Below are 12,323 nucleotides of genomic sequence, written 5' to 3'. Positions count from 1 at the left end.
ATTCTTTAGAAATACTGCCTGGCCAACATCTAAGGTAACCTCTGTGGCATTACGGTTTGCATATTCTGCCTGCTTCCGTTTAGCCTTTTTTCATGTTTTGATAAGTAACTCTGAATCCTTGTTGCTCAAGGGCAATTTTATGTTCTTGTTCACCCATGTATCGCCTGCGCGGGCGGAGCAAGTTGTCAAGAGGTAACTGAGGGTCACGACCATACATAAGAAAGAACGGGGAAAAACCTGTAGTTTCGCAAGGGCTGAAGCGATAGCTTGCTACAGCAGCTTGCAGACCTACATCCCAGTTTTGTGGTTCTGTTGTTTTAGACAGAATATCTTTAAGACTCCTGTTGAATCTTTCAACCTTACCATTAGCATTTGGAGAATAAAAACTTGTTTCAATTTTTGGTATGTTTAATTCCTTAGTTACGTAATCCATTACCTCATTCACAAATTCTCCTCCGTTATCACTAAGAAGTGTTTTCATTGCTCCGTATCGAGGGAAAATCTCCTCAATAATTATTTGAGCGACTGTTTCTGCAGTCTTATTCTTAATTGGGAACACTTCGGCATAGCCTGTAAACCAATCAATAAAGGCTAGTATATATTTGTTTCCAGCCAACGTCTGAGGTAGTGGGCCGGTTATGTCTACACTGACTTTAGAAAAGGGGTAGTTAGGTATTTCTGTGTCCTGTAGCGGAGGTTTTTGTGTGCTTTGCGATCTCATTGACAGACTACACACTTTGAAACATATTCAAGTACATGTTTGTACAAGTTGGACCAGAAATATTTCCGCTTGATAGCGTCGTAACACTTGTCCGCACCCTGATGACCTAGCTCGTGATATTGTTTAAGTACTGCGGTTCGCAGGTGGGATGGGACACATAGCCTGAGGACGGGTTCACCGTCTGGGTCAGAGATATAATATAAGATATCATCCAAAACTACGTACTTGTTCATAGCTTTGGCTGGGTCATGAACTCGTAACTGCTTTCTTATCTGATTGAACGATTCGTCCTTTAATTGCTCTTTCGACATGTCTATGTCTGTTTGGTCTAAAATTGGTTTTGCAACATCCTCGGGCTGATTTGGGACATAACTTACAAATTCCTTTGGATTGATCAAGTTGGTGTTAATAACATTGACCTGGAATGTATTATCGTTAATGTCAACATAGCGGTCAATTGCCGCCTCTTCCTCAGGACTGAGAGGAGGGTGTGGCATGCGGGATAGCATGTCAGCACATGTGTTCTCACGCCCACTGATGTATTCAATTTTCACATCATAGCCTGAAATAGCTAACGCCCACATTTGAACTTTCTTATTGGTCATTGGTGAGCTAAGTAGATGGACTAGTGGTTTATGGTCTGTCCGGCAAATCACTGGAGCGTTTCTAATGTACCCATCAAAAGATTCAAGCCCAATTTTCAATGCAAGAGCCTCCTTCTCTATCGTGGAGTATCGCTGCTGAGGGCGGCTTAATTTGTGAGACAAAAAGTGTATTGGCCTTTCGCAAGGCACATTTGGCAAAATGCTGTCTTCTGGGTCACAAGTTTGCACCAAGACTGCCCCGATACTGGTATCCGACGCATCGGTATATATTACGTAACCTTTCGTAACATCAGGGTAAGCAAGATGTGGAATAGCAGTAAGGTCATCTTTTAGTGCTTGAAAACTTTGTTGACATTCTGGAGTCCAATTAAATCTGGCATATTTGCGTGTGAGTGCAATTAGGGGTTCAGCCATGCGTGAAAATGCAGGGATCATTCTTCTGTAGTAACCTATCATCCCGATGAATGATCTCACTTCACGCACACAAGCCGGTGTGGGCAAGTTGCGTATTACTTTTACTTTTTCAGGATCAGGTTTTATACCCTTTTCACTGACAACAAAGCCTAAATAGTTTGTTTCTGGTTGCATAAAGCTGCACTTGCTTAGCTTAAGTTTAAGGTTGTGCTGCCTTAAGCGATTAAATACAGTGCTTATGTGTTCTAAATGAGATTCAAGTGTAGGAGACACAATAATTATGTCGTCTAAATAGGCCATTGCGAATGTTTCGCAATCTTGCAGAACTATTGACATAAGCTCTTGGAACACCCCGGGGGCATTACAAAGGCCGAAGGGCATTTTACGGAAGGCAAATAGGCCTAAGGGCGTTTGAAATGCTGTCTTTTCTTTATCCTTAGGATCCATCATGACCTGCCAGTAACCACTTTTCAAGTCCAGCGTCGTAAAGAATTTTCCGTTCCCGAGTCGTGCTAGCATTTCATCTATTCTAGGGAGGGGCCACGAGTTTCTCTTTGTGACAAAATTCAAGGGGCGGTAGTCTATAACGAATCGCTTAGTATTATCTTTCTTATTGACTAAAACGACTCCTGAAGACCAAGGTGAACGAGAGCGTTCAATAATACCTGCCTTCAACATATCCTTAACTGCTTTTTCAATAATGGGTCTATTTTTCAAAGGAGTAAAGTATGACTTCGCTTTTATAGGGCTAGCATCACCAGTGTCTATTTTCATCGTAACCGAATCAGTCTGGCCTAAATCCATATCACTCTTTGCGAATAAATCAGTGTTTTGTTTTATCAACGGTTCAATCAATTTTGCATATTTACCTGGACAGTTGATATCGCCCGGAGCGAATTCAGACATAAACTTTGTTTTGTCAGGTTCACAAGATTGATTTTGCTGATTTTCAAATGTAATTATATCCACCTCATTAACTTTCTCAGCTTTTGCGACAATACAATTTTTCTTCAGGCAAATCGTCTTGTTTGTGCTGTTTACAATTACAAGCGGGAATTTCCTATCTTTACGGACATTAACCACACAGGTAGTTACCAAAAGTCCCGGTTCAGTGCTTATGAAACCTTCTGTTACTGGTGAAATTTCGTATGTTGCCGGGGGAAAATTAGGATCTTTATTAAGTTTACCTATACATTGGTATGCAGTTGTGGCTTTAAATATAACCTTTTTGTGCAACCTAGCAATCGAATGAATATGTATGTCAGATTCTAAAGGCACATAAGTTTTACCTATACGAAGACGGTGTAAGTCCGCAGTAAATACGAACGCCAAATTTAAACATCCAATCTTTTCCTAAAATAACATTTTTGGTCATATCAGATACTACATAGAAATTGTGATTTAATTTTGTTCCGCCAATGTAAAATGGAATATTTACTTGACCTAAAAACTTTTAATTGACCTCCATTGACTGACTGCAAATTAATATTGATCTTTTTAGATAATTTTGTTTCAAAAGGTAGCGAGTCGTAAACTCGTTTATGAATAAGTGTTACCTCACTTCCGCTATCTACTAGAGCTCTGTATTTATTTTTGCCTACCTTAACTAAACATGAATTGGATTGCCTGCTATATTAACTTGATATGTAATTTTTGAATTATGTTGCTTATGTTGTCTAGAGCTCCCCAAGCCGGCTTCAAAGCGTGAGGAGCGTGTTAGTTTAAATGTGAGGTTGCTTGTTGTGTATTTGTGAGTATTTTGGCTGCTGGTGTTTTTGTCGTGCGTGTCTATTTGTGTTTTGTAACTGAGGGCACCTTATACGAATATGTCCTTTCTGACCACAGTGCCAGCACTCAATGTCGGCATTTCTGTTTAACCTTTGCCTGTATTGTACTGCATTAACAGTATTAGGTGGGCTCTTTGTACACGACAATATCTCGCCGTGTGACCTTTTCGGTTGCATAGCTGACATCTACGGGTGGGGCGTACATGATCTAATTTCCATAGGCTCCTCATGCCTTTGAGCTGTTTGTGAGGGTCGCCTATCAAAGTGACCATAATCTCTCCAGATCTGAGTGAGAACCTCTTCCTTAAATTTTGTTCTTGATTTGCCGACTGTACGGCTGCCTGTAACGTTTGGGGGTTTTCGCGCATGACCTTGAATTTTAGATAGTCATGGGCGAGGCCATCAATGAAGAAACCTATTAGCTGCGTTTCTACCGCTGCTAAACCACCTGGTTGACCTGTGAAAGCCTCCTTTGCCAGGGCTAATAGGGATTCGGCATAGACCGTAACATTTTCATGTTTGCCTTGCCGCACATCACGCAACAGGCGTAATGCGTGTTGAGGGTCAGTGATTTCACTGAATCTATTTCTGAGTTCAGTTCTTAATTGATCCCAAGTATGTGTAGGGTTTGTTTCTAGATACCTTTGAATAAAATCTGAAACAGCACCCTTACTGCTCTGGTAAGCAATCATTTTTCTTCTTACTTGATTTGCGGAGACAAGTATGGCATACTTGTCCATTTCCTTCATCCACTGCCTGAATTTAGAAGGGTCACCCTCATAAGGTGATATGATGCTATCTATTCCCCGTGCCCCCATCATATTAAGAGTTTGCATTTCATTTTCTATCCCGTTTAGACCCTGTTGTAACGGTGCTTGTTGGTTAGCTTGCGCCATTCTAGAAATTCAAGCAAATAAAAAATCTAACTTACGCGAAGATGGTCCGCAATTAGTCCAATATTTCTCCGGATCACTGACACTAATGAAACTGTTTGTTAATTACGTAATTTTGTGTCCATCACAGTTCTTGTAATGATTACGTAATCCTGGTCACGGCCACCAAAACGAGTCTTGTTACCCTACGGCTGGTGTTACGTGATCGTATAGAATATTGTTCCTTCGCGTTGTGTCTTTGGTGGGTAATCAAGAGCTCATATGTATGTGAAACGAGAAGAGATGGAAAATAAACAAACACACTGTCGGCTTTATATAATGTATTAATTGTTAACTAGAATATGCAGAAATATTCACACGCGAGCCTCTCTCTGTATTAACGTATAAACAAGTCAAAATAGATAAAACAGTTAATAGTAATATAATCCCAAAATGTCTTTCAATACAGCACACCCTGACGCAGAATTGGTGGCTGGAAAATAATGTGTATACTCTACAAGTATCTATCTAACAGTGCGCGCCACAGTACCGTGGTCTATGGGTTTTATAACAATTATGTGACCTTTGACTGTCTAGACATGAGGACATAGTTATTATTAACTTCTTTCTAAATATATGTTTGACCAATGCCCATTTGATCGGGTCAACTACATGTCACGCGTATACCTGTGTGACCGGTTAAGGTATTTCATGTATAAACTGAAATATACGAATATACATGAAAGATGGAATGCTAGATATCATAATGACCTGGGTAAACGTTAAAGTATAACATTAGAAAACCAACAAGAAAAGTGGGTGTTAACTTTTATATAAGAAAACTACAGTTCGTTAAATACAACCCGCTGAATTTACTACTATTCTCTTCTTTCAATTTCTCTTTTCGTGACATTAAATTCTTACGCCGCCTTTTTTATCTAGCATGCGATAGGAACATGCCGATTTCAACAGAATGCAAAGTGATACATACTGGAACGCGGTAGGATAAAAGTAAGCACGTTGCTGCCGAGAAAATACACTAGGAAAGGAAAAAAGATTAGTACTTTTTATATTTGGACTACTTGTGACTAGACCTGCGGAGGCTTACATTCTATTTGGTAGTGATCAGCCTATAAGAGAAAATTTTTGTTTGATTTTTCCATGAATTTGCATTCATTCTCAAGGTACGCCTATTTTACAATGATTCTGCTTAGTTTTTGTGCAAAATATTGAGAAAATGTAGAGAAATGACAATTCTTTACAGGTCACCCCCATCCCCAAAAATATGCAAAATTTAGTCCTGTGTAGGCAATATTTCAAATTATTTTACCTTATTCGTGGAATTTACATTTAACATCCATTTAATCGTTACGATGTTTGTCATTTTCATTCAGAAAGTTGCTAATTTCAATATTATTTAGACAACTGAAGTGCTAAAATGCGAGAAAAGACATTTACTAGGTCCTAAAACAAACCAAAATAGTGCCACCTGGTCGAAAATTCGATCTAAATTTCAAAAACACAAGAAATTTAAGCGTTTTCGGCCATTTGTTACCGTTTTACATCATAAAGAATAGATTATTGGCATTTCCATTCATTTTCGAGGGGTTTCAGAAAATACCATGTATTGCCCCTATATAAGGGATTCCCCTGGTAAGGATAACTTTTATTTACATTATCCTGTAACGTTGAAACATGGTGGTGATAAAAGTTCGCTCACATTTACGATCGGCATTAAATTTCCCGCATTGAGAGTACGCACGCATTGAATGAACACTATTAAACCTATGTTAAACATAACCCTAACCTTTAGTCAGTATATTTTACACTCAGTACGTGCGTACATCCAAAAGGGGCGATTTAATATTGGCTTCACATTTACCGGTTTAAGCTCTTCTAAGATTGTTTCCCAAAGACCGTTCTAAGGTGGTGTCAGACTGTGTTCTTTCATGTGTTTGTTTTTCCTTGTTTTTTTGTTTGTTTTACTTCGTCTGTGATTTTTCTATGTAGGTGTCTATTACAACACATCGAAATATACTCATATTGTTGTTTGGGAGGCTGCGTTCCTGGAACGTGACTATTTGTATTGGACCTTTATCCCGTACCAGTACTTACAAAATTACATGAGAAAAACGTGCATGTGTAGTTTCTTCTACATATTCTATTAAACTAGAAATGATTTTTTCATGATACAGAAAAGTCAGAATTTTATAAATATGTGAAGTTTCCAACTTATTTGACACTTCAGTACCTGTGAAGTAACGACGTTTTAGTACAGGTCAAATACTGAGACATTATATCAGTAATTATTTGATAAGGAACTCGAGCCTTCCTTTATCTTATACATGTATAATATATACACAATGAACATCTTAGTGATATTGTATCTTGTAGGATTAACCTTTGTGTCAGTCAGTAAGTCATATTTGTGGTTTTTTATGCTAAAATATGGGTCTTAACAATACTGATATCCGAAAGTCTACTAAATCGAGAGGTGAGTGACAGAAGGTAGTAAGTGCCTTCATTATTTATATATACTTAGAATCTTCTGGCTCTAACCCCTCGAAATATACTTGACCGCTGTACAATGTGTATATTTCTTCACTTTGCGTGTTAGATGATACAGTTCTGCTGCATTGAATGTCATTCGTAAGATTACTTGATTGTAATTTTTTGATGTAAATAATAGAAATAGGGTCCGTATAGGACCTTCCCTGTAAAGAGGTTCAGATGGCATGTAGTAATGTTCTGTGAGCTGCATCCCAAGTATAATCTAAACGTTTGATGAAAATCACTTTGAGGTGTTGCGAAACTGAAACAACGAGTTCTTTTTCATACCTGTCGATGCTTATACTTATTTATCTTGAGTTGGTTGTGAAGCAAGTTCTACAACTTATATTAATCACTCTCGACACCTCATTATGTCTCCCACCACACAGTGGTGTGGAAGACATATTGATTTACTCCAGTCTGTGTGTGTGTGTGTGTGTGTGTGTGTGTGTGTGTGTGTGTGTGTGTGTGTCACAAAGCTTGTCCGCACTCTAAGTCGATCATTTCTCATCCGATTTTCACCAAACTTGAACAAAATGTGTTTGACCATAAGACCTCGGCCAAGTTCGATAACTAGCCAAATCGGTCTAGGCGTCTTGGAGTTAGGACCCTTGAATTACCAAAAATCGGTCTTTTTACTCTTGTCCGCACTCTAATTCGAATATTTCTCATCCAATCTTCACCAAACTTAAACAAAATGTGTTGACCATGAGACCTCGGCCAAGTTCGATAACTAGCCCAATCGGTCCAGGCATTTTGGAGTTACGGCCCTTAAATTATCGAAAAATTGGCCTTTTTACTCATGTCCGCACTCTTAATCAAACATTTCTCATCCGATTTTCACCAAACTTGAACAAAATGTGTTTGACCATGAAACCTCAGCCAAGTTCGATAACTAGCCAAATCCGTCTAGGTATTTTGGAGTTACGGCCCTTGAATTATCGAAAAATCGACCTTTTTAATGTTGTCCACACTCTAAGTCGAACATTTCTCATCCGATCTTCACCAAACTTGAACAAAATGTGTTTGACCATGAGACCTCGGCCAAGTTCGATAACTAGCCAAATCAGTCCAGGCATTTTAGAGTTACGGCCCTTGAATTACCGAAAAAATCCGTCTGTTTACTCTTGTCCGCTCTCTAAGTCGAACATTTCTCATCCGATCTTCACCAAACTTGAACAAAATGTGTTTGGCCATAAGACCTTATCCAAGTTCGATAACTAGCCAAATCCGCCCAGGCACTTTTGATTTATGGCCCTTGAGCTAATGATTGGATCCGCTCATCCAGACCATCTAATTGGATCCACTCGTCTAAAACATCTAGAGAAACTAACATTTTTCATAGGGGCAGTTGTGGGAGACATGCGCTTTTCTCAAAAGCATCTCTAGTTCTTGATGGAATCCAAGACCACGAGGGTATGATAGAAGAGAAGTCAGTGTCCCTTTTAAATGCTGAGCGCCAACGTGGTCGGGAATCGAACCCAAGACCTCCCGCACACGAAACGGGAGCTCCACTACTTGGCTATTGGTGCTTTTGATAGGTAAGGAAATACCATATCACAGAGTTTATCATTGTCTATATCAGCGATCCAGTTATAATTATTGCCAAAAGAGCATTTTGATTGTCTTTTATACAATCACGTACTCGGTTCAAGTCACCGGTTCATACAGATAAACATCTATTCGTTGTGTACAGCGTCAGTAGTTTACTGCAAAAAACGTTGTTACAATTACCTTTAAATTAAAAATTAAAAAAAAATGTCACCTCTTCCTTAATCTTAAAGGTCTATCAAAAAGCAGTTACAGTTTTGCAAAACTAAACAGATACATATAATGAAAGTAGAACCTGAAAAGTGTAGCATCAAAATGTTCTTTTGGCAATGGTTATAACTGGATCGCTGATATAGACAATGATAAACTCTGTGATATGGTATTTCCATACTTATCAAAAGCACCAATAGCCAAGTTGTGGAGCCCCAGTTTCGTGTGCGGGAGGTCTTGGGTTCGATTCCCGGCCACGTGAAAAATGGTACCAGTAGCTCCCGTTGTTGGCGCTCAGCATTTAAAAGGGACACTGACTTCTCTTCTATCATACCCTCATGGTCTTGGATTCCATCAGGAATGAGGTGTCGAGAGTGATTAATATAAGTTGTAGAACTTGCTTCACAATCAACTCAAGATAAATAAATATAAGCATCGACAGGTATGAAAAAGAACTCGTTGTTTCAGTTTCGCAAGACTGGCTGAAAAGACGTATAGGAGCTATGATAAAAATAATTTTGTCCTTTTTCTTTCTGTATGAAGTGTTTGGTCGACTCTAGGCTTGTCATTAACCGTGGTTTTGCCTTTGCGATCAGTGCAGACCAAGATCAGCCTTTCCGTGCAGGCTGATCATGTTCTGCACTGTTCGCTATTCAGTAAGTAAATTTTCAGTGAATATCCAATAAGTGGTACTGTCCAAATTGAATGATGGACCAGACCATTTTAGAAATTTAGCAGGGTAAATGTTAAGATTTGCTGTTTGTTTGTCTTTGTAATTGCAGGCGGCGTTTGTCCTAATGGTTGGACGAGACATGGACCAACATGTTACCACTTTAGTCATGATACGGAAGACTGGCCTGGGGCTCTGGTAATCATAGTTTAATATCATTTATAAACAATATAAGCCGTTGCTCTTTGTACATATCTGCTATATGTGTACCGCTATATTGTATCATGTTTTAAAAGAACAAACCTCTATTTTCATAATATATATTACAGATAATGTGTGAAAGGATGGGTGGAAATCTTGTTGAGGTGGACGGTGCAGACGAGGATAAATATCTTGTTTCGCAAGTGAAAGTGTTTAACCGTACGTTACGTTTTTGTGTCATATAGCCAATCAAACTCATTAAACCGGTTAAAAGTCATTAAACTGTTTTAATTTTGACATGGAACAGACGACATTTGTTTTCATCGAAAGTAGTACGTCTTCATTCGAAGAGAGAAATTTTGTCCTTATTATCTGATTCACAAAATTGAAGAAAAAAACATAACAAGGACACTTATGGATAAACACTGTAAATATATTTGAATCTGCCTTCAGGTGAGAATCAAGCACGTCTGTATTCCCTCCGCCACGTTCCAACAATATGCATAATCATGGTCTGAAAGATTCCAAAGTCACATTACCAGATCGGTTCCACTGCAAGGAATTAGTGGCAATTAAAGAAATACTTTTTATAAGTGCTGCCACCAACAAGGATAATTATTTGAAAGCTGTGCAAAACCACACTCGTGTAGCAAGTTCCGCCATACTTCAACAATATGAATAACCATGGTCTGAAAGATTCCCAAGTCTCATTACCAGATCAATTCCACTGCAAAGAATTAGTGGCAAGTTAAAGGAGTACTTTTGATAAGTGCTGCCACCTACAAACATAAAATAAAGTTTACAGTTCGAATTGTAATTGTTCTTATTTTAGAGGCTTACTGGATTGGCTTGTCTGACGTCATGGAAGAGGGAAGCTGGATATGGATGGTGAGTAAAAACCCAATAGAATCCGGCAGCTATTCTAACTGGTCACCAGGGGAACCGGACAACATCCAGAGTAATGAGAATTGTGCCGAACTTTGGCCATCCACTGGTCAATGGAATGATGGACAGTGTCATGTACCACATCATTATATCTGCGAAAAATCTGATGAGTACGTGCTATGCCATTCGTAATGTAGAGTGTTTTGTTTTGTTTTTTTGCATAAGCGGATTCATTCCCAGTCAGTGCTGCGCGAAAAATAACGCACTCTGATTTCCGGTGCACAAGCTGTTCAATTTGTTTTCTATGATGCAAGTTGATTTTATGACACTGTAATTCAAATATGTTTTATACTTTTACTTTCGATAATTGACTGAAATTATGCGAAACGAACCCTGTCCGAATCAAAATATCTAAAAACAAACACGGTTTTAAATGTTTGCCAGAACCCGCCCGCTTAGCTCAGTAGGTAGAGCGTCGGTCTACGGATCGCGGGGTCGCGAGTTCGATCCTCGGGCGGGGCGTATGTTCTCCGTGACTATTTGATAAACGACACTGTGTCTGAAATCGTTAGTCCTCCACCTCTGATTCATGTGGGGAAGTTGGCAGTTACTTGCGGAGAACAGGTTTGTACTGGTACAGAATCCAGGAACACTGGTTAGGTTAACTGCCCGCCGTTACATAACTGAAATACTGTTGAAAAACGGCGTTAAACCCAAAACAAACAAATAATGTTTGCCAGAACGCTCGTAAAATGTTGTAAACCATTTCTCATTTTGTGTTTTATGTAAAATGATAATGTAAATGAAGAAATAATGTATTATAAGGGAATTTCAGTCAGTACTTGAAAATGAAATTCTTACAAAAATGTTAAACATTCTTTCTTCTATTTACAGAGTGACTGATATCATCGGATAGGATCACGTGATTGAATGCTGCTTTCATTATCAATAAAACAAAAACTGTAAACTTTACTCTCAGTTATGAATTCTTATCTATGTTAATTTTCTATAAGCTTCTTTCCGACATTAAATACATATTAGAAAGTAGTTTTAAATTGACGTGGCTTATTATTTCGACAAAATCCAAATGTGTTTGCACAATGCATCGAAATGTGTTTGCACAATGCATCCGCTCCGCTAATTTGAGATACTTCTGTTTCGTGTTTACATTTGAACTTCACAGTATATAGTTTGTTTGTTTTGTTGGGTTAAACGCCGCAACAACACAGTTATAGGTCATTTGGCGACTTTCCAGCTTTGATGGCGAAGGAAGACTCCAGGTGCCCCTCCCTCCGTGCATTATTTCATCACGCGCTGGCACCCGGGTAAAACCACCGACCTTCCATAAGCCAGCTAGAATGATGACTTCCTCACATGAAGAATTCAACGCCCTGTGTGAGGCTAGAGCCCACATCGGTGAGGGGCAACTGATATAAAGTCAGTGACCTTAACCACTCGGCCACGAACGCCCCTGAGAGTGGAAGGCTGGGATTAGTATTGGGCTCTCTTCGACAATTGTGAAGGTTACAAGGTCACTATTAGTATAAATAGAATTTGTTGTGCATTTATGGCCATCAACTTAAAGAGAAGATGAATATGTAGCTGTATCCAAGTTATCTGCGGTCAAGGTCAAAATTCTTGATATTAAAAACAGAATTTTCATTACCGCACAAATAGGACTAAAACGTGTTCACTTTCACGTTCATATGCCACCGTTACTTGTATTAAAAAGCTATAAAAATGTATTTTATAGTTCTTTGCTTGTATTAAGCAAAACTACTATTTTTGCTTTGCAGAGAAAATTCATTTGAATTGTGTGTGTTTGTTCACATCTTTTTTTTTCGTTATGGTCAACGT

General features: G+C 38.8%; 1 protein-coding gene across 1 annotated transcript; it reads left to right on the top strand.

Moving 5' to 3' along the window:
* Positions 1 to 6,661: 6,661 nt before the first annotated feature.
* On the top strand, positions 6,662 to 11,513 carry LOC123531180 (perlucin-like protein). The gene is made up of 5 exons (XM_053518348.1): positions 6,662 to 6,814; positions 9,493 to 9,578; positions 9,710 to 9,800; positions 10,414 to 10,636; positions 11,361 to 11,513. Exons 1-5 carry the CDS (start codon positions 6,745 to 6,747, stop codon positions 11,380 to 11,382), a joined length of 492 nt encoding a protein of 163 aa, XP_053374323.1. The 5' UTR covers positions 6,662 to 6,744; the 3' UTR covers positions 11,383 to 11,513.
* The last annotated feature ends 810 nt before the right edge of the window (positions 11,514 to 12,323 follow it).

This window comes from Mercenaria mercenaria, chromosome 11 (genome assembly GCF_021730395.1).
Source record: "Mercenaria mercenaria strain notata chromosome 11, MADL_Memer_1, whole genome shotgun sequence".
NCBI classification, from domain to species: domain Eukaryota; kingdom Metazoa; phylum Mollusca; class Bivalvia; order Venerida; family Veneridae; genus Mercenaria; species Mercenaria mercenaria.
This window is presented reverse-complemented; position numbering and strand designations above follow the sequence as displayed.